The sequence below is a fragment of the Oncorhynchus mykiss genome, chromosome 12 (genome assembly GCF_013265735.2).
Source record: "Oncorhynchus mykiss isolate Arlee chromosome 12, USDA_OmykA_1.1, whole genome shotgun sequence".
In the NCBI taxonomy this organism is placed as follows: domain Eukaryota; kingdom Metazoa; phylum Chordata; class Actinopteri; order Salmoniformes; family Salmonidae; genus Oncorhynchus; species Oncorhynchus mykiss.
Genome location: NC_048576.1, coordinates 12,141,936 through 12,165,585, shown reverse-complemented (window position 1 = coordinate 12,165,585; position 23,650 = coordinate 12,141,936). Strand labels below are relative to the sequence as shown.

The window sequence follows — 23,650 nt, the reverse complement described above, 5'->3', positions numbered from 1 at the left end:
ATGCTATGAGAAACAGGAAGTAAGATATAGCACTAGAAGCCTGCATTGAATATATTTGTTTTTGTTTTTTTGTTTTTTTTTACACCTTTTTCTCAATGCACTCTAGCCCCTTGATCTGTCAAGAAAACTGCATCAGACACCTAAACCTATCATGGGGTAGTGTGCATTGTGTGGGCAACAAAACATCTTTCTCCTAACTGATGATTGATTGGGCCATAATTCTGTATCTCTGGTCAGAAAGAATCACTCCAGTTCAGAAATAATAATACCCTGTTCTTCTCACTGACCTGGCCTCATGATGCACATTTAATTTGTCTTGTTTTTCTGTTCTGTTGTGGTACTCAGGAACAATGAGCAATGGCAGAGAAGGGAAGGTGTGTGTTACTTTGTTGGACAGGCTGCCATGCTTAGTATGTCATACTGTGTGTGAGGTGTGTGTTGTCTGCAACACACTGACGTCATCTTGTATCTAAAAGACTAGCTGGCTGTAAATCATGCATTTAAAAAAAACATTGCCAACAGCAAATCCATATTAATAAAAAGTATTTAAATTGTTTGATTGTTAATTGTTGTATTGTTGAAGGCAGAAGGTTGAGAGACCAGACTCATACATGTCATCATGCCGCTTTCTCCATTCTTTCATCTGCTTGCTTTCATTACCCAGGGTGCATCAGTGAAGGGCCTGCTCTGCTTCAACAAGGCATTTCACATCACACCATCTGGGTAACTCCATCAGTGTGAACTCATCTTTGAGGGGAAACGATTAACTTCATTTTAAGAGGGCAATAGGGAACCCTCTTTGCCTGCCAGTCAGTCTGTTGTCAGCAGGTGGCGTGTAACTTTGACGGGGAACAGCAACCGCTGATTTGGCCTCATTTTTTTGGCTTGCTCCTCAAGAATTGCTGGTGACCATGACAGAAGCAAAACATGAGTTGGGTTGGGGGTGTGGTTTGATGTGGGTGTTTCTTGGGTATGTCCTTGCCACCACCAAGACACACCCATCTGTCAGAACCTTGTCTGCAGCTGTCCCCCTCACATACAACAGGGGTTCCCTGATCCTGGTGCAGAATACACAGGGTTTTCCCTCCTCATTTTGACTGATAACATTCAATTCAATAATACAAATAGACAATACAAGTCAAATTTGTGTCTAGTAACATTTTAATGCCGAGTACCAGGTCTCTCTCCATTCAGAGACGTCAGTATCAAGCCCGTCTGTCTCCATGTGCTGGCTCTATACATGTTTCTGTGAATGCATACACACAGAGTCACTGTTCTATTACCAAAGGCAGTTAGGATAGGTCATATCTGAAACACAAACAGGTACTATGTTGAAGTATGAACAAGTCAGATAAAACCTACCCTATTATGGTCTGCCCATCAAGTGACTGAGGACGCCGGCTGGCAAAACCATCTCTAGTCCATCTGTAAAAATAGGCAGAGTTCATCAGTGACACATGGAATCAAAAGGGACTCTGCATCTGTAGAAACACACACAGTCACTGTTCTATTACCAATGGCAGTAATGGATAGGTGATATCGGACAAACAAACAGGTACTACGTTGAGGTTTGAACAGGTCAGACTAAACCTACCTAATTCTGTTGTCATCGACGACCATCGGTGAGTAGGCTGGAGGTGAGGTCTTTGCCAGAGCCCCATTGATGAGAATAGCAGCATAGATCAGCTCCTGGCCCCTCATCAAAGATACTGGTTGGTCACACACACAGAGCACTGATTACATTATCAATGGTGGTTATGATTAGCCTGGTGAAACCAACCTGATCGCTGTGTTCACCTGTCAAAGGAATTTAACAATTCCTATGGAATTTAACAATTCCTATATATATATTCATTAACCAATTAAATTTAAATAACTTAAACTTTAAATAACTGTTTCTAAGAATTTGTTAGATCCTCATTTGCATAAAATAGACAGAGACCAGTCTATCAAGATAAGCCAATAGCATTATATGGTGAACACAGGGCTCAGGTTGGTTCCACCTGGTTAGGTAATGACCTGGACATTATATGGTGAACACAGGACTCAGGTTGGTTCCACCTGGTTAGGTTATGACCTGGACATTATATGGTGAACACAGGGCTCAGGTTGGTTCCACCTGGTTAGGTTATGACCTGGACATTATATGGTGAACACAGGGCTCAGGTTGGTTCCACCTGGTTAGGTAATGACCTGGACATTATATGGTGAACACAGGGCTCAGGTTGGTTCCACCTGGTTAGGTAATGACCTGGACATTATATGGTGAACACAGGGCTCAGGTTGGTTCCACCTGGTTAGGTAATGACCTGGACATTATATGGTGAACACAGGGCTCAGGTTGGTTCCACCTGGTTAGGTTATGACCTGGACATTATATGGTGAACACAGGGCTCAGGTTGGTTCCACCTGGTTAGGTTATGACCTGGACATTATATGGTGAACACAGGGCTCAGGTTGGTTCCACCTGGTTAGGTTATGACCTGGACATTATATGGTGAACACAGGGCTCAGGTTGGTTCCACCTGGTTAGGTAATGACCTGGACATTATATGGTGAACACAGGGCTCAGGTTGGTTCCACCTGGTTAGGTTATGACCTGGACATTATATGGTGAACACAGGGCTCAGGTTGGTTCCACCTGGTTAGGTTATGACCTGGACATTATATGGTGAACACAGGGCTCAGGTTGGTTCCACCTGGTTAGGTAATGACCTGGACATTATATGGTGAACACAGGGCTCAGGTTGGTTCCACCTGGTTAGGTAATGACCTGGACATTATATGGTGAACACAGGGCTCAGGTTGGTTCCACCTGGTTAGGTTATGACCTGGACATTATATGGTGAACACAGGGCTCAGGTTGGTTCCACCTGGTTAGGTAATGACCTGGACATTATATGGTGAACACAGGGCTCAGGTTGGTTCCACCTGGTTAGGTAATGACCTGGACATTATATGGTGAACACAGGGCTCAGGTTGGTTCCACCTGGTTAGGTAATGACCTGGACATTATATGGTGAACACAGGGCTCAGGTTGGTTCCACCTGGTTAGGTAATGACCTGGACATTATATGGTGAACACAGGGCTCAGGTTGGTTCCACCTGGTTAGGTTATGACCTGGACATTATATGGTGAACACAGGGCTCAGGTTGGTTCCACCTGGTTAGGTAATGACCTGGACATTATATGGTGAACACAGGGCTCAGGTTGGTTCCACCTGGTTAGGTAATGACCTGGACATTATATGGTGAACACAGGGCTCAGGTTGGTTCCACCTGGTTAGGTAATGACCTGGACATTATATGGTGAACACAGGGCTCAGGTTGGTTCCACCTGGTTAGGTAATGACCTGGACATTATATGGTGAACACAGGGCTCAGGTTGGTTCCACCTGGTTAGGTAATGACCTGGACATTATATGGTGAACACAGGGCTCAGGTTGGTTCCACCTGGTTAGGTTATGACCTGGACATTATATGGTGAACACAGGGCTCAGGTTGGTTCCACCTGGTTAGGTAATGACCTGGACATTATATGGTGAACACAGGGCTCAGGTTGGTTCCACCTGGTTAGGTAATGACCTGGACATTATATGGTGAACACAGGGCTCAGGTTGGTTCCACCTGGTTAGGTAATGACCTGGACATTATATGGTGAACACAGGGCTCAGGTTGGTTCCACCTGGTTAGGTTATGACCTGGACATTATATGGTGAACACAGGGCTCAGGTTGGTTCCACCTGGTTAGGTAATGACCTGGACATTATATGGTGAACACAGGGCTCAGGTTGGTTCCACCTGGTTAGGTTATGACCTGGACATTATATGGTGAACACAGGGCTCAGGTTGGTTCCACCTGGTTAGGTAATGACCTGGACATTATATGGTGAACACAGGGCTCAGGTTGGTTCCACCTGGTTAGGTAATGACCTGGACATTATATGGTGAACACAGGGCTCAGGTTGGTTCCACCTGGTTAGGTAATGACCTGGACATTATATGGTGAACACAGGGCTCAGGTTGGTTCCACCTGGTTAGGTTATGACCTGGACATTATATGGTGAACACAGGGCTCAGGTTGGTTCCACCTGGTTAGGTAATGACCTGGACATTATATGGTGAACACAGGGCTCAGGTTGGTTCCACCTGGTTAGGTAATGACCTGGACATTATATGGTGAACACAGGGCTCAGGTTGGTTCCACCTGGTTAGGTAATGACCTGGACATTATATGGTGAACACAGGGCTCAGGTTGGTTCCACCTGGTTAGGTAATGACCTGGACATTATATGGTGAACACAGGACTCAGGTTGGTTCCACCTGGTTAGGTTATGACCTGGACATTATATGGTGAACACAGGACTCAGGTTGGTTCCACCTGGTTAGGTAATGACCTGGACATTATATGGTGAACACAGGGCTCAGGTTGGTTCCACCTGGTTAGGTAATGACCTGGACATTATATGGTGAACACAGGGCTCAGGTTGGTTCCACCTGGTTAGGTAATGACCTGGACATTATATGGTGAACACAGGGCTCAGGTTGGTTCCACCTGGTTAGGTAATGACCTGGACATTATATGGTGAACACAGGGCTCAGGTTGGTTCCACCTGGTTAGGTAATGACCTGGACATTATATGGTGAACACAGGGCTCAGGTTGGTTCCACCTGGTTAGGTTATGACCTGGACATTATACGCATCTAAGAAGTAGAAAACAACAAATAATGCCAGTTTATATACATTATGTTTCATTACTGGGGTTTCAAATGTATCAAAGTAATGAAGTGGGTTACCTTCTGTATTTGTACAAAATGATGAGCCTGTGAAAGCTGTTGTCGATGACAGGTTTGTCTAACCGGATACTTGCCAACAGCTGGCTGACTGATCCGTTCATTGTTATGCTCACAGTGAAGTCTTCACTATGCTGCATGTTCTGCTGCCATCTGTACATCTCTCCAACAACTGCAACATGCAATCTGATGAGGTGGTGTTGGCTGGGAGGGCCTGTGACAGGGTGATATAATAGACAGCCAAGTGGTAAATTGCATTTTGTTCTAAATAAAGGACAAAGCTTTTCGCTAATGCACTTCACACCCAAAATAACTATGTTAAAGGCATCTTCTTGGCTGGGGAATTAGTCTACTAGCTAGTTTATCAAGCCGGGTTTTTTTTAATACAACTTTTCACATTACACACATTACCTGTTCGTTGTTGACAAAGCCGTCTGTCATCAGGGCAGTAACTCTGGTCACTATGAGAGGCTTCATGATGTCCTTTTCATAGGAGTCGAGGGAGACTCTGGCATCAACGGAGGAGGTGCCACAAGGGTATTTGTGTTGCATGACACACTTTTACTCTGAGATCCTGCCTGACAAGCTGCGAAAATAGTTGGCGAACAGTGAATTAAATTATTTTTAGAGGTCGCTAAACCATAGCTATCACATGTTATGTGATGATACCCACCTTTGCTAGTTCTGGTAAGTTCCGGCATTCTGTTCATAACCAGGGGATCTGTCTGGCACCAAACTGTACATTTTGTCTAATCGAGTCAACGATTGTCATCATCCCTAAAATAGCTTAAGAAATAACGTAATCACGTTTTGAAGTTATTTCTATGCTTTACAGATGTAGACTGACTGGCTCAGGATTGGATTCAAGCCGGTGACGCCGTTACACTGTACAACCAACTGTGACATGTTACGCTATGGCCCTGGGTTGGTTAAGTTTGTTGCTGCTAGTGAGTACACTTTTGTAGTCAGACACGAGTTAGCTACAGTAGAGGTGTATCCAATATTTATTTGTGCCCTAGACATGGGTTGCACCTCCTAGGCTAACATGACTGTTTCGTCAAAATTACTTAGTAACATTGCCTAAGTAGTCAAATAATTAGTAGAAAACACCTTTTCCATTTTATGATTTTGTTAAATGTAAACACCCACCTAATTATGATAACATTTGAAAAAAATGATAATATGGAAAAGGTGTTTCACACAAGTACATGTGAATTGGACATTTGTTTTTTGAACATCCCACTCCCCCCGAGAGACCCTCAGAGAGTGGGGTCATGGCCAGGGATCAGCCATTTCTGACAGCGACCCTGGAACAATTAGGGTTAAGTGCCTTGCTCAAGGGCACATAGACAGATTTTTCACCTAGTCAGCTCGGGCATTTGAACCTGTAACCTTTCAATTACTGGCCCAACGTTCTTAACCGCTAGGCTGCCAACCACCTTTTCTGCTCAATAGTGTCCTTCAGGAAGGCCACGTAAACCACGGTTGTTGGCTGTGCAACGTGCTGGAAGCATGTATTTCATGGTCCGTCTCAAATGGCCGTGATCCTTTGACCGCATTGGGGGCGATGAAACAACGGAGGCCAATTCAATGAAGGAAAGCGAAGTGGACAGAGGGGGGATTTGCACGTGGAGCTTGGCATAGAGGGGGTATGATTTGTTGACATAATTGTAATCCAAACCCAACCTACTCGCTGTGATGCACTGAGCTTGAAAACTCTGTTTTAGACAAGACTGACTTTATGGCCAAAATTATCCTATTTACATTTTGTAGTACATTTTGTAGTACATTTTGTAGTACATTTTGTAGTACATTTTGTAGTACATTTTGTAGTACATTTTGAATAAATATTTTGAATAAATGCTTCTGACTCATATCAAAACACAAGCAGTTTTCCAAGGAATTAGTTGGTCACTTTGACCTCTAGTCTGTGAGTCTTTTATTTAAATAAGTTCTTAGTAATCGACATGTTACCCTACCCCACATGTTCAGTACTCTGTTTGTTATTGGCTGTCTGATAGGGAAGGGAATGGTGTGTCCCAGTGGTGGTGGGGACAGGGTAGCATTAGGACAGAGGCTGAGGCTGAACCCAAAGCAAACAGTGCTAGGGGTCAAAGGGTTGCAACACTGACAGGATGACTAGCGATGCACGCCAAGTTCCCTCCGCCCATGGGGGAGACACACTGGACAACCACGGACATACAACTGCCTTATGAGATACATGTCTTGCTGCCAGATTTACAGACTCTTCCTGTTGTTGACGCTGTTGAAAGAGTCAAATTGCTGATTTGATCTTTAATTAAACCCAAGGACGATACTGGTGTAGGTTTGACTCTCTATGTGTAGTCTACTGTCTGCATGTTATGTTCAGCTTGCAGGGAAGAGGCTGGGGTATGACTGGCTAGAATGTAAGGTTACTCTGGTAGGCTTAATTGAGTCCCTCTGTGTGTATGCAGGGAAATGGTACATTGTGGGCCTGGTGTACGACTCCCCAGTCTTCGCCCCCTACAAAGACAAGCTTAGAGTATCCATGGGCATCCTGACTCCACAGACCAACGCTAACATCCTGATTCCACAAGCCAATGGCAACGTCAACATCCTGACTCCACAGACCAACAAGCAACGTCAATCTCCTGACTCCACAGACCAACGTCAGTGTCAACCTCCTGACTCCACAAACCAATGACAACATCAATCTCCTGACTCCACAGACCAACGTCAATGTCAACCTCACCAAGTCGGCCCAGAGGATAACAGAATGATATACAACACTAGAATGGGAATTGGCATCCAGGCAACCTAACTAAAGGACAGCCACCTGGGTTAGGGTATTGAGGATGTACTAAGATGGATGCATATTCCTACTGTATCATTATGTTCTTTCTCCTTGTGTGAAGATCGTCATGATGCCGCAGTAAGCTCTACGCATACGAAAAGACAGTGATACATGGTGAATTTGTCCAATGGCCTTATTTCTATTACAGCATATTGGATGACTGTTATTCATATTCCATTCACCCATACTTGAATTTTTCCTTTTTCTCTAAATCTGTAAACTTTCATTCATTGGCTAGGTTGTCTAGCCTCTGCCTGCAATTTATCTGTTTCATTCCGTTTTCTTACCCTTAAGAAATGTTTTCACCAGAATCGACGGAATGAATGCACCCCTGATCACACATAGATGGACCCCTGATCACACACTGATAAAGATGGTCCTCATAGGAGCCACATAAAAACAACATGATCACTTTTCTCATTGTATAATTCCTTCTCGCATTTACGCGATCTCCTCCTCTCACATCTTCCCTTCACTTGTCGACTTCAGTGCACATTAGCTGTCTGTGACCAGGCAAAAAACCTTTCCAAGCCAAACCTTGATTTCATAACCGTTAAGCGCTACACAGAGCCTACATCATTTTCCCCATATTCGCTAACGTCAGTCAACATAGTTACTAGAACTAACGTGTAAACCCACTGCAATCATGCAGTACAGTGTACAGTCAGCAGGCAGTTTAGCAGTTACACCGGCAGCCAAGGTGGCAATAAATTAATAAAACCAAAAGCTTACCTTGACTTGGAAGAGTTCCAGTGTTGGATAGCCATAGCTGGCTAGCTAACATAGCATCCCTCTCTGTTTGAGCCTGGTGTTTGAGTAGGCTAAACTAGCAAGCTGCATTTGCTAGCTAAGTAAAAGTTCAAGTGAAAATTAATACAACAAAATATAGCAAGCTCGCTTTCTCTCAGTTTTATAATAAATTCAATGTACCAAGAGGAGGACGGAAACTAGCTGTCCTCCGGCTACACCATGGTGCTACCCTACAGAGTGCTACTGAGGCTACTGTAGACTATTGCAAAACAGTGTTTTTTAATCATTTATTTGATGATGTGAATATACTGTATTTAGTGTAGTTTTATCTAAAAAGTTTCATAAAAAATAACTATTTCACCTTCTCCACTGATAAAGATGGTACTCCACTTCCTCCTCTGAGGATCTTCCACTGCTCTAGTCCTCTGCCTGCCGTTACAAGAGAAGTCCTCTGCCTGCCCTTACAATATAAGTCCTCTGCTTGCCCTAACAAGAGAAGTCCTCTGCTTGCCCCTACAAGAGAAGTCCTCTGCTGGCCCCTACAAGAGAAATCCTCTGCTTGCCCTTACAAGAGAAGTCCTCTGCCTGCCCTAACAAGAGAAGTCCTCTGCCTGCCCTAACAAGAGAAGTCCTCTGCTTGCCCCTACAAGAGAAGTCCTCTGCTTGCCCCTACAAGAGAAGTCCTCTGCTTGCCCTTACAAGAGAAGTCCTCTGCCTGCCCTTACAAGAGAAGTCCTCTGCTTGCCCCTACAAGAGAAGTCCTCTGCCTGCCCTAACAAGAGAAGTCCTCTGCCTGCCCTTACAAGAGAAGTCCTCTGCCTGCCCTTACAAGAGAAGTCCTCTGCTTGCCCTTACAAGAGAAGTCCTCTGCCTGCCCTTACAAGAGAAGTCCTCTGCCTGCCCTTACAAGAGAGGTCCTCTGCCTGCCCTTACAAGAGAAGTCCTCTGCTTTCCCTTACAAGATAAGTCCTCTGCTTGCCTTAACAAGATAAGTCCTCTGCTTGCCTTAACAAGATAAGTCCTCTGCTTGCCCTTACAAGAGAGGTCCTCTGCCTGCCCTTACAAGAGAAGTCCTCTGCTTGCCCTGACGAGAGAAGGCCTCTGCTTGCCCTGACGAGAGAAGGCCACTGCTTGCCCTAACGAGAGAAGGCCTCTGCTTGCCTTAACAAGAGAAATCCTCTGCTTGCCTTAACAAGAGAAATCCTCTGCTTGCCTTAACAAGAGAAATCCTCTGCTTGCCTTAACAAGAGAAATCCTCTGCTTGCCCTAACGAGAGAAGTCCTCTGCTTGCCCTGACGAGAGAAGGCCTCTGCTTGCCCTGACGAGAGAAGGCCACTGCTTGCCCTAACGAGAGAAGGCCTCTGCTTGCCTTAACAAGAGAAATCCTCTGCTTGCCTTAACAAGATAAATCCTCTGCTTGCCCTAACAAGATAAGTCCTCTGCTTGCCCTAACAAGATAAGTCCTCTGCTTGCCCTAACAAGATAAGTCCTCTGCTTGCCCTAACAAGATAAGTCCTCTGCTTGCCCTAACAAGATAAGTCCTCTGCTTGCCTGAACAAGACATGGTCTCTGCTTGCCCTTACAACAGAAATCCTCTGCTTGCCCTAACGAGAGAAAGCGTCTGTTTGCCCTAACGAGATAAGTCCTCTGCTTGCCCTAACAAGATAAGTCCTCTGCTTGCCCTAACAAGATAAGTCCTCTGCTTGCCCTAACAAGATAAGTCCTCTGCTTGCCCTAACAAGATAAGTCCTCTGCTTGCCTTAACAAGAGAAATCCTCTGCTTGCCTGAACAAGATAAGTCCTCTGCTTGCCCTAACAAGATAAGTCCTCTGCTTGCCTGAACAAGAGAAGGTCTCTGCTTGCCCTAACAAGATAAGTCCTCTGCTTGCCCTAACAAGATAAGTCCTCTGCTTGCCTTAACAAGATAAGTCCTCTGCTTGCCTTAACAAGATAAATCCTCTGCTTGCCCTAACGAGAGAAAGCGTCTGTTTGACCTAACAAGATACAGTGCCTTGCGAAAGTATTCGGCCCCCTTGAACTTTGCGACCTTTTGCCACATTTCAGGCTTCAAACATAAAGATATAATACTGTATTTTTTTGTGAAGAATCAACAATAAGTGGGACACAATCATGAAGTGGAAGGACATTTATTGGATATTTCAAACTTTTTTAAGAAATCAAAAACTGAAAAATTGGGCGTGCAAAATTATTCAGCCCCTTTACTTTCAGTGCAGCAAACTCTCTCCAGAAGTTCAGTGAGGATCTCTGAATGATCCAATGTTGACCTAAATGACTAATGATGATAAATACAATCCACCTGTGTGTAATCAAGTCTCCGTATAAATGCACCTGCACTGTGATAGTCTCAGAGGTCCGTTAAAAGCGCAGAGAGCATCATGAAGCACAAGGAACACACCAGGCAGGTCCGAGATACTGTTGTGAAGAAGTTTAAAGCCGGATTTGGATACAAAAAGATTTCCCAAGCTTTAAACATCCCAAGGAGCACTGTGCAAGCGATAATATTGAAATGGAAGGAGTATCAGACCACTGCAAATCTAGCAAGACCTGGCCGTCCCTCTAAACTTTCAGCTCATACAAGGAGAAGACTGATCAGAGATGCAGCCAAGAGGCCCATGATCACTCTGGATGAACTGCAGAGATCTACAGCTGGGGTGGGAGACTCTGTCCATAGGACAACAATCAGTCGTATATTGCACAAATCTGGCCTTTATGGAAGAGTGGCAAGAAGAAAGCCATTTCTTAAAGATATCCATAAAAAGTGTTGTTTAAAGTTTGCCACAAGCCACCTGGGAGACACACCAAACATGGAAGAAGGTGCTCTGGTCAGATGAAACCAAAATTGAACTTTTTGGCAACAATGCAAAACGTTATGTTTGGCGTAAAAGCAACACAGCTGAACACACCATCCCCACTGTCAAACATGGTGGTGGCAGCATCATGGTTTGGGCCTGCTTTTCTTCAGCAGGGACAGGGAAGATGGTTAAAATTGATGGGAAGATGGATGGAGCCAAATACAGGACCATTCTGGAAGAAAACCTGATGGAGTCTGCAAAAGACCTGAGACTGGGACGGAGAATTGTCTTCCAACAAGACAATGATCCAAAACATAAAGCAAAATCTACAATGGAATGGTTCAAAAATAAACATATCCAGGTGTTAGAATGGCCAAGTCAAAGTCCAGACCTGAATCCAATCGAGAATCTGTGGAAAGAACTGAAAACTGCTGTTCACAAATGCTCTCCATCCAACCTCACTGAGCTCGAGCTGTTTTGCAAGGAGGAATGGGAAAAAATGTCAGTCTCTCGATGTGCAAAACTGATAGAGACATACCCCAAGCGACTTACAGCTGTAATCGCAGCAAAAGGTGGCGCTACAAAGTATTAACTTAAGGGGGCTGAATAATTTTGCACGCCCAATTTTTCAGTTTTTGATTTGTTAAAAAAGTTTGAAATATCCAATAAATGTAATTCCACTTCATGATTGTGTCCCACTTGTTGTTGATTCTTCACAAAAAAATACAGTTTTATATCTTTATGTTTGAAGCCTGAAATGTGGCAAAAGGTAGCAAAGTTCAAGGGGGCCGGATACTTTCGCAAGGCACTGTAAGTCCTCTGCTTGCCCTAACAAGATAAGTCCTCTGCTTGCCCTAACAAGATAAGTCCTCTGCTTGCCTTAACAAGAGAAATCCTCTGCTTGCCCTAACAACAGAAATCCTCTGCTTGCCCTAACAACAGAAATCATCTCCTTGCCCTAACGAGAGAAGGCTTCTGCTTGCCCTAACGAGAGAAGGCCTCTGTTTGCCCTAACGAGAGAAGGCTTCTGCTTGCCCTAACAACAGAAATCATCTCCTTGCCCTAACGAGAGAAGGCTTCTGCTTGCCCTAACGAGAGAAGGCTTCTGCTTGCCCTAATGAGAGAAGGCCTCTGTTTGCCCTAACGAGAGAAGGCTTCTGCTTGCCCTAACAACAGAAATCATCTCCTTGCCCTAACGAGAGAAGGCTTCTGCTTGCCCTAATGAGAGAAGGCTTCTGCTTGCCCTAACAACAGAAATAATCTCCTTGCCCTAATGAGAGAAGGCTTCTGCTTGCCCTAACGAGAGAAGTCCTCTGCTTTCCCTAACAGAAATCCTCTGCTTGCCTTAACAAGAGAAGTCCTCTGCTTGTTCTAACAAGATAAGTCATATGCTTTATGCTTGCCCTAACAAGAGAAGAGCCTTCTCTCAGCATCTTCATAACAAACCAGCATATCTGTTCAAAGTTGGTGATCTTGGTTTCATCTGGGAACTGTTGTGATTCTAAACATAGTGAAAGAGAGAGAGAAATCCCCAACACTGGACAATTGAGGAGTGGAAAAACATGGCCTGGAACATGACCTCAACCCAATAGAGCATCTTTGGGATGAGCTAAAACAGGCTGTTCCCAGCATGAATGTACTGCCGTCCAATCTGCAGCAACTGCATGATGCCATCACGTCAGCATGGTCCAACATGTAGAATGCCCTGAAGAATTCAGGCTGTTCTGGAGGCAAAGGGGGGTTCGACCCAGTAATAGAATGGTGTACCTAATAAACTGGCCGGTGAGTGTATGTGACCATATACAAACATAAGCAAAGTTTGAGATTATTATGTTTTAGTGAATTATTATATCTGTTTGGGCTTCTTGCGGTCGATTTGTAGTCTACAAATTATTTGTCATTATGTTCCGGCCCCCTGACCATCCACTCATTAAAAAATTGTCCTATGGCTGAATCTAGTTGATAATCAAAGGATTACAATATTAAAAGTCCTTTGAACATCATCGTTCTTTCCAGACTATAACCAGGTGAAGGACATTACGGTAGAGGCGACCAACCAACTACAATGAATATGCAGTGGTCCTGAAGCACAAGAAGATGGACGGAGAGTACACACTGGGGGTTTAATATTTTCCCAGTATTTTACAAATGTTCCATCCCGAGAATAAATCCATTTTCTCCCAGGTAACCCGGTATGCCCCACCAAAACCCGAAGTCTCATTCAAAAGCATGATAAAGCTTATAAATAGGCCTATGTATAGATTTGATTAGAGCTTGATTAAAAACATTAAAACCTGATGCTACCTGAGTGTCACGTTCTGACCCTAGTTCTTGTGTTATTTGTTTGTTTTAGTTGGTCAGGACGTGAGTTGGGTGGGCATTCTATGTTTTGTGTTTCTAGGTTGGTTTTCCGTGTTCGGCCTAGTATGGTTCTCAATCAGAGGCAGGTGTCGTTAGTTGTCTCTGATTGAGAATCATACTTAGGCAGCCTGGGTTTCACTGTTGTTTTGTGGGTGATTGTTTCCGTGTCTGTGTTTGTTCGCCACACGGTACTGTTTCGGTTTTGTTCACGTTTATTGTTTTGTATTTCATTGAGTGTTCAGTTTATGTTTTAAATAAACAACCATGGACACTTACCACGCCGCATCTTGGTCCGATCCTTGCTACACCTCCTCTTCAGACAAAGAGGAGGAAAACCCTTACACTGAGCCTGATGAGGCATACATTAAAGACATTTAATGAGACCAAGCCCAAAAGATTGTGCCGTTATCCAATACATACTGTACAGTGCATTCAGAAAGTATTCAGGCCCCTTCACTTTTTCCACATTTTGTTAAGTTACAGCTTTATTCCTCATCAATCTACACACAACAACACATAACGACAAAGCAAAAACAGGTTTTTAGAAATGTTAGCAAAATTATTACAAATGAAATACTGAAATATCACATTTACATAAGTATTCAGACCATTTTGCACAGTACTTTGTTGAAGCACCTTTGACAGCGATTACAGCCTCAAGTCTTCTTGGGTATGATGCTACAAACTTTGCACACCTGTATTTGGGGAGTTTCTCCCATTCTTCTCTTAAGATCCTCTCAAGCTCTGTCAGGTTGGATGGGAAACATCGCTGCACAGCTATTTTCAGGTCTCTCTAGAGATATTTGATCGGGTTCAAGTCCGGGCTCTGGCTGGGTCACTCAAGGACATTCAGAGACTTGTCCCGACGCTACTTCTGTGTTGTCTTGGCTGTGTGCTTAGGGATGTTGTCCTGTTGGATTGTGAACCTTTGCCCCAGGTCCTGAGTGCTCTGGAGCAGGTTTTCATCAAGGATCTCTCTGTACTTTGCTCTGTTCATCTTTGCCTCGATCCTGACTAGTCTCCCAGTCCCTGCTGCTGGAAACAGCCCCACAGCATGATGCTGCCACCACCATGCTTCACCGTATGGATGGTGCCAGGTTTTTTCCAGACGTGATGCTTGGCATTCCGGCCAAAGAGTTCAGTCTTGGTAACATCAAATCAGAGAATCTTGTTTCTCAAGGTCAGAGTTGCTTATGTGCCTCTTGGCAAACTCCAAGAGGGCTATCGTGCCTTTTACTGAGGAGTGGCTTCTGTCCAGCCACTCTACCATAAAGGCCTGATAGGTGGAGTGTTGCAGAGATGGTTGTCCTTCTGGAAGGTTCTCCCATCTCCACAGAGGAACTCTGGAGCTCTGTCAGAGTGACCATTGGGTTCTTGGTCACCTCCCTGACAAAGGCCCTTCTCCCCCGATTGCTCAGTTTGGTCAAGCGGCCAACTCTAAGAAGAGTCTTGGTGGTTCCAAACTTCTTCCATTTAAGAATGATGGAGGCCACTGTGTTCTTGGGGACCTTCAATGGAGCGGAAATGTTTTTGTACCCTTCCCCAGATCTGTGCCTCGACACAATCCTGTCTCTGAGCTCTACGCACCATTCTTTGACCTCATGGCTTGGTTTTTGCTCTGACAGACATTGTCAACTGTGGGATCTTATCTTATCAATTTAATATACCACAGGTATACCACAGGTGGACTCCAATCAAGTTGTAGAAACATCATGATCAATTATCAAATAGGATTCACCTGAGCTCAATTTCGAGTCTCATAGCAAAGGGTCTGAATAATTATGTAAATAAGTTATTTCCGTTTTTTTGTTTTTATAAATTGGCAGAAATATCTAAAAACCAGTTTTCACTTCGTCATTACAGGCTATTGTGTGTAGATTGATGAGGGCCAAAAAATATTGTAACGTAACAAAATGTGGAAAACGTCACGGGGTCTGAAAACCTTCTGAATGCACTGTATATGATATAGGCTACTGCACATTACTCACAACATGAAAGCCCATAGATGTAGCTAGCTATATGCTCTCTTGGGTAAAACGAAGAAACTAGCTCCAGTAGGCTAATCTTTTTGAGTTGAACTGTATTACTGTTCTTTGTTGTATTATACTGTATTATATGGACTGAAATTACGCACATTGTTCAAACCATTATAAAGCAGGGAGAGCTCATGCGATTCTGTTGCACCTACAAAGTTACAAGTATAGGCTAGCTATTTTTATTTTAATTTTGAAATATAATAGCTCTTATATCTCTTTCACTCTCTATTGTTGCTTCATTCCTTCCTTGCTTTCAACAGTTGAATGAAATACGTTTCGTTGTCCTCTTCTTAGATGCAGAAGGCTTTCACTTCTCTTCACGAAGATTGAAAAGGTATGGGTCTAACCTGCCATAGCCTACCGCCATTGCGCGTTCGCACTTCTTTCAAACTACCCATGATTTCTATTGGCTGCTTTTTTTAAAAATTCAGCAAACAAGAGCTTGTGTACCTCTTCGAATAGTCTATTGGTATAAGAAATGTCGTTGGGCCAATATTGTTTTAGCTATGCATGCTACTGCTCGGTTGTGCTTAAATTTGAGATATTTTTTCCTATTAAATTTAACTTAGAAGTCCAATGTTACGGAGACAAACAGAGAGATAAGGAGAACTTTGCTCTGTTTGCGGTTTGTTTTATGCTGGAGTTTGAGGGGGTACAGGAAGGGGTAGACACACATGGTCATTGGCCATTGGCTTGCTAGCCTATTCCAGTGGAGGGTGTTGAGGTTGAGGGTTGGAGGGGTAAAGGTTGGAGGGGTGGAGAGATTAGCTCTCCCAGCAGTTCCAAGAGCTCAGGGTAAGCCTCAGTCAGAGGTTGGTATCAGAGACAGGAAGACAGAATGCAGCAGGTTGTCGTACTCGCGCTCCTTCTGGGCCTCGTTTGCCTCCTCCATGGAGTGCCCTTGCTTCCCGAACCTCTCTTCCCCACACAGGAGAACTTCGACCTGACTAAGGTCAGAGTGTCTTCTGTTTCTCAGACCATGGATCTGTCTCTCGCCTTATCTGATCTATTAGTCATAATCAGTAGAGTAATTGGTTTGAAAATTCTTCGTAACGTTACTTGATGGCCAAATGGCCAATAGACTGATTTGGTTGAGTTGTCAAGCTATGCATATTTTGTGATTTTAGTGTGTTTATACGCCTCAGATGTCTAAATACTTGCTGTTCCCAGTACAGTATTACAGGTTGTTAAAACCTTTCCATCTGTCTCTCTATTGGTCAGTTCATGGGGAAGTGGCATGATATTGCGGTAGCGTCCACCTGGCCCTGGATGCAGCGCCACAAGGGAGATGCAGCCATCGGAATCCTGGAGCTGCAGGCCAGCGGCACCGAAGACAAAGTCAGCATGACAAGGAGCATGAATAAGTGAGGTTACACACACACACACACACACACACACACACATTGATATTCGTGTCTCTGAACTGTACCTAATAATGGAACTGGATTCACCATAGCTTTAAAGACCCAATGCAGTCAAACTTCTGTTTGAGACGAACGCTGTAAAAGTGAGATTCTTTTGTAAAAAAATCAGTGTTATTACATAGTTGTTGGTTAAATAAAATGCAATTACACAGGACGTTCTAATCAGCAGGTTTTGTATGGGTGGAGTTTAGGCTTGCCTGGTGACATCACCAGGCAGTATAAGTTATTAGACCAATAACAAAGAGTTCCAAATCTCTGCCAATAACAGCTAGTTTTCAGGTTACATATCCCTCCAATTAGGCCCCTCACTCAGACCACTCCCAGACAGTCCTACCTAATTATTGTTTGAAGAATAGTTTTTTAGATTTGAATTAAAAACAGTAAGGTACTTAATTGTTAAGCAGATATTGAGATTAAAACATCTGCATTGGCCTTTAATTCAATATATGCTGTGTGTGTGTGCGTGTGTGTGTGCATGTGTGTGTGTGTGTGCATGTGTGTGTGCGCGTGCATGTGTGTGCGTGCATGTGTGTGTGTGTGTGTGCGTGTGTGTGTGTGTGTGTGCGTGCACGTGCAGGCACGGGACATGTCAGCAGATCTCTGGTGATTACAAGCTGACCGACACACCTGGAAGATTCACCTACCACATCGCCAGTAAGTCTGTTTGTCACTTCCTCTCCTCAACCATGTCTGAAAACTTGACCTTCCCTGTCCTTGTTTTCTTAAGTCCTTTCAAAGCTAATTGGAGGAGAATGTTCAAGGGAGGTACCTTGGATCCTCTCCTACAATGCACTTTGAGAGGAATTAAGGAAACAAGGACAGCTAGTAACGGAGGAAGCAAGGATGTGACAGCTAGTAATGTTTCCATACGCAGCCTGTGTATTTTTGTAATCGATGAGAGGTCAACGGTGAGAGGTAATGGGCATTGTGTACTATATTTATGCTCGTACTCTCCTACCATATAAGTCCATGTTTCCTTCATGCAGAGTGGGGGGCTGATGTTGATGCCTATGTGGTTGACACTAACTATGATGAGTACGCCATCGTCATGATCAGTAAACAAAAAACAGAAGGCGAGAAGACAAAGTCTGCCAAGCTATACAGTGAGTGTCACTCCAGTGTCCTTTATTTAACCTCACACCACTGAGACAGTAGCCTGGTACCAGATCTGTTTGTGCTGTCTTGCCAACTCCTTTGGTTGTAATTATGATTGTCACGACAACGGCCATATGATTTGGCTATACAGTCAATCAAAACCAATTGATTTGGCTATAGAGCAGCACAAACACAAATATGATTATGACTATAGGAGTTGGCAGGTCCACAAACAGATCTGAGACCAGGCCTCTCAGACACAGCTATAGTGTTGTTATATTCAGCAGCAGAAGATCTGATCTGAGACCAGGCCACTCAGAAACAGCTATAGTGTTAATTATATTAAGCAGTAAAAGTCAATTAGAATGCTGCCTCCTTCAGGTCGCACCATGGAACTGTCACCCGCTATCCTGGAGGACTTCAGGAGGCTGGTGAGGGAGCAGGGCATGGATGACAACACAATCATCATCAAACAGAACAAAGGTAGAGGCACACACACAGGGGCGGACTGGGACCAGAAATCGGCCTTGGCATTTCTAAATCGGCCTTGGCATTTTCCTTCAGGCCCCCATTATTAGCCGAATATTTATAATTTTGCACAAAAAAACAAAGTTAAACAGGCCCACTGGGCAAAATATGGACCAGCCAGTCCACCCCTGCACACACATGCACAAATACATCCACTATGTGTCTGGACATTGTTTGACCTTTGAACTCCTCTCTCTGTCCACAGGGGAGTGTGTACCAGGAACAGAGCCTGTAGCATCAGAGCCTCAGCCTGAGATCACAGCACCGGTACTTCCTGTATTAAATTATTCAATGTTGAAGTTGTACCGCGTGACAGAGTCTGGGATTATATCGAAAAGTGGCTTTGGTTAAAGGCATTACAGAAAGTAAATCAACATTTTCCTCAATGAAAAGCATTGAAGATAATTGGAATTGGAATTTCAGTATACTTCCTGAATTGATTGGAATGAAAATGAAATTTACACCAACCCTGCTGAGTACTCATCTGTCTGTCTGTCCCCAGAGAGCCAAGAGGAACATAGTCCTCCCTGAGTTGCTTGCTGAGGAGGGTTCTGGTGCCGGAATCATGAAGTTCAGGAGTGAAGGTGAGAGTGCATGGTGGGCCTCTATTTTCATATCATCCGTGTGCATTGGCACTTGGATTGAAACCAGTGCTTGGTCAGATGACATGAAAATATAGTTATTTGGCCATGCACACCAGTGTTGGGTGCCATTATCCTCGCTAGGTGAGGTATTGAAAGGGGTGTCAATTTTGACCGCTACATTTTTGAGAAAATAATTATTACTTATTATTAGTAAATCTCTTTCTCTGAGCAATTGTATTATGTATAAAATAATATAATTTCCCAAAGAAATGTAGCATACAGTATAGCTCGGTATTTTAATTATTTATTTTATACAGTTATTTTTGCTCATCTTTATCAAGGGTGTCAATCATTTCAGACCCCACTGTATGTCTATGGCTAAAACACACAATACACCGCTTTACATCTCTCTACAGAGTCCTGTAACGCCGAGCCGGACGCAGGTCCCTGTTTCGGGATGGTGCAGAGGTACTTCTACAACTCTACCAGTATGGCCTGTCAGCTGTTCACCTACGGAGGCTGCATGGGCAACCAGAACAACTTTGTGACCGAGAGGGAGTGTCTCCAGAGCTGTCGCAATGAGGGTGAGTGGATAGAGTGTAACAGTGGTGGTTTTTCTGCTGGTGAACCACACTCGTGTTACGGGTCATCTTGTCTAAGAGCTTGAAACTTACGTTAGCTCCACAGAGCTAATGCCTTCACTTTAGCTCAGTGGGCTTATACAGTCCTGTAGGAGACACAGGCTTGACTTCTAACCTAGTTGATGATGTGATAATGCTCAACACACTTCAAGAACCAATATGATGTTCATGCCCATAGACTACGTGTGAGACAAGATTGTCCCTCATGTCTTTCCTCCTGTCTGGTGTGTGTGTCTCTCTACAGCTGCCTGTAGACTGCCCATGGATTCTCGGCCCTGCACTGGACAGCCCAAGATCTGGGTCTTCCACTCAAACTCTGGTCTCTGTCTGGATAATAAAAAGGACTATTGCCAGGTCAACAGTAACAAGTTCTACTCCAAGATGGAGTGTGAGGAGTACTGTGGGGTGATGAAGGATCCAGGTAAGAGACACACACATATTGTCTGTTATAACAAGGTTGTTTCCCTAGGCCTAGGGAACACTGCCATGTCATTCTGATATCTTTTGGGATTACATGGTCAAGTTGTACTGATTGTGAAATTAAGTTTTTCAACATATTTTTAGTGACACAAAAAGGGCATTATTTACCTGGTTTTAGTCTGCTTATCTGATGTGAATGTGCCTTTGTATTACAGGAGAAGGGGAGTTCCTCAAAACAAACTAAAGGAGATGAGAACACAGAACGTACAGCACAGATCAACCAAAGATCAACCACAGAACGTACAGCACAGATCAACCACAGAATGTACAGCACAGATCAGATCAATATGTTGATCAACAGTAACACACTATGGATATCATACATTACCATAGAGCACAATAAAATGATGGATGAACCTGCTTGGCATCATGTCTTATGTAAACTTGATCTTGACTTTGTGCTGTTGAGTTTATAGTATGTTTGGTTAACTGCCACCAACTGAATGCAGATGATACACCCATTCATAGATGTAATATAAAGGTATATATTAGGGAAAGTTATTGTTCAGCCAAATATATACAATATACTGTATTTCTTGAAATGTGTATTATGGTGGGATCTGATGACCAGTGAATGAGTAACCAGCAGAGGGCGATGTTGCTCCATTTACAGTGACAGCCGTCTCCTAAATCTCTCCTCCCCGTCTAGTGCTGCTCTGCTTGGTCCAACCAAGGAACGACTGGATCGGTGCTAGCTTCCTGCTCCTGTTCCCAGAGTTCCCGGCTGCTCTCTGCGCTGCGTTCCGCTGGCCGTAGAATGCTGAGAATATCCGGAGAGGAAAAGGGAACTGACAGCATGGAGGGACCATCTGTACAAGAGCACACCACCTGGTCGGACGGAGAGAGATGGCAAACAAATACACCACTGGGCCAGCTAGGGACTTTAGCACAGACAACTCTCACACAAATAGTAGCACATGGCTCAGTAGACCATACAGTTGAACTTTCAGACAGAAATAAAATACAATACACATTCCCTCTTAGAGTCAGACACAATATATTCACCAAAAAGTGATCGGCCGGTGAGTTTCCTAGAATGTTTCACTTTCTCACGCAAGCATGCATTCAGTGTACGTGAACGCACACACACATGCACAGAGAGAGACAGAGAGAGACAGAGAGAGGCAGAGAGAGAGAGAGATAGAGAGAGACTGACCAAATATGCTGCTGAGATCTACTCACACAGAGCACACATACTAAACATATACTGAACAAAAAATATAAACGCAACATGCAAAATGTTTACTGAGTTACAGTTCATATGAGGAAATCAGTCAATTGAATAAATTCATCATAGATCTATGGATCTCACATGACTGGGAATACAGATATGCATCTGTTGGTCACAGATACCTTAAAATAAATGGGTCTCACAAAGGGCCTCAGGATATCGTCACGGTATTTCTGTGCATTCAAATTGCCATCGATAAAATGCTATTGTGTTGGTTGTCCGTAGCTTATGCCTGCCAATACCATTCCCCAACACTACAATGGGGCACTGTTCACAACATTGACATCAGCAAATCGCTCGCCCACATGACGCTATAAATGTACGTGGTCTGCGGCTGTGAGGCCAGTTGGATGTACTGCCAAATTCTATAAAATAATGTTGTAGGTGGCTTATGGCAGAGAAATGAACATTCAATTATCTGGCAGCTTTGGTGGACATTCCTGCAGTCAGCATGACAATTGCACGTTCCCTCAAAACTTGAGACATCTGTGGCATTGAGTTGTGTGACAAAACTGCACATTTTAGAGTGCCCTTTTATTGTCCCCAGCACAAGGTGCACCTGTGTAATGATCATGCTGTTAAATCAGCATCTTAATATGCCACACCTGTCAGGCGAATGGATTATCTTGGCAAAAGAGAAATAATCATTAAAAGGGATGTAAACAAATTTGTGCACAAAATTTGAGATAAATAATATGTTTTGTGCATATGGAACATTTCTGAGATGTTTTTATTTCAGCTCATGAAACATGGAACCAACACTTTCCATGTTGCATTTATATTTTTGTTCAGTGTACATAGTGAGCAAACATAGACCTGCAGCCTTTTCAAGCGGGAGTTAATGCACCGACCCCCTTTACGTGTGAGGAAATGAAAACAATCCCTCAATGCTGATATATGCCTCCTTTAGAACAATATTTCAGTGTTAGCTATTGTAGTTGAAGTTTCAGTGTAGTTGGCATTGAAGTTGGCTATTTAATTGTAGTTTGCCCTGTTTTTTTTAAACACTGTTTCAGTATAGTCTTTCAAATGAAAAGGAAGTGCAATATCCCTTTCTGTTACAGCAGACTGTTACTAATGAGAGACTGACACACACACACACACACACACACACACACACACACACACACACACACACACACACACACACACACACACACACACACACACACACACACACACACACACACACACACACACAAAGTGGCAGAAAAAGATGTCAACTGTGACTGTCCGACAGACATGCTCACAGTATTTGCTGTTTGACCAACAAAAAAAAGAAGAGTTCCCATGAAAATCCTCAGGATGTTTTCTATCAGCTTTGGCAAGTGGACCAGTGGAAAGCAAAGACACATGAAACTGTGAGACTTTTGGCAGAAAGTGCACCTCTTGCTTTCTCACAGAGGCTTAAGAGTCTGACAGTCTGAGCTGAGTGAATCACATAAGTGTTGTCGGTTAAGTCCAGCAGGTTTGGGTTTGTTGGAGCTCTACTCTATATGCAGTGACCCAAGTCATAGACTGTTATCTCTGCTACCGCACGATATGCGGTACCGGAGTGCCAAGTTCAGGACCAAAAGGCTCCTTAACAGCTTCTATCCCCAAGCCAAAAGACTGCTACCACCCGGACTAATTTCATTGACCCCCCCCCCCCCCCCCCCCTCCATTTGTTTTTAAAATTGCTGCTACTCGCTGATTATTATCTATGTATAGGCACTTTACCCCTACCTACATGTATAAATTATCTCAACTAACCTGTACCCCAGCACAGTGACTCGGTACCGGTAACCCCTGTATATAGCCTCGCTATTGTTATTTTATTGTGTCACTTTTAATTATTTTTTACTTTAGTTTGTTTGGTAAATATTTTCTTAAACTCTTTCTTGAACTGCATTGTTGGTTAAGAGCTCGTAAGTAAACATTTCACGGTAAGGTCTACACCTATTGTATTCAGCATTTCACAGTAAGGTCTACACCTATTGTATTCAGCATTTCACTGTTGTATTCGGCGCATGTGACTAATAAAGTTTGATTTGATGCAGTTTGGGAACTGGAAGGAAACTGCAGTCAAATAGTAGAC

The 23,650-nt window shown here is 43.7% G+C and overlaps 1 protein-coding gene and 1 long non-coding RNA gene across 2 annotated transcripts; one reads left to right on the top strand and one right to left on the bottom strand.

Annotated features, from left to right (window-relative positions):
• Positions 1–72: 72 nt before the first annotated feature.
• LOC110536981 lies at positions 73–8,373 on the bottom strand. Its single transcript, XR_002475546.2, has 4 exons — positions 5,206–8,373; positions 1,595–5,008; positions 1,363–1,425; positions 73–1,246 (listed from the first exon to the last, which is right to left on the bottom strand). It is a non-coding gene; the product is annotated as an uncharacterized LOC110536981 (long non-coding RNA).
• Positions 8,374–16,384: 8,011 nt separating this feature from the next.
• On the top strand, positions 16,385–20,700 carry ambp (alpha-1-microglobulin/bikunin precursor). The gene is given in 10 exon segments (NM_001124386.1): positions 16,385–16,542; positions 16,812–16,954; positions 17,592–17,668; positions 18,001–18,117; positions 18,491–18,592; positions 18,843–18,904; positions 19,140–19,221; positions 19,638–19,805; positions 20,107–20,283; positions 20,498–20,700. Coding segments are annotated over 10 exon segments (1,071 nt in total). The 5' UTR covers positions 16,385–16,428; the 3' UTR covers positions 20,527–20,700.
• The last annotated feature ends 2,950 nt before the right edge of the window (positions 20,701–23,650 follow it).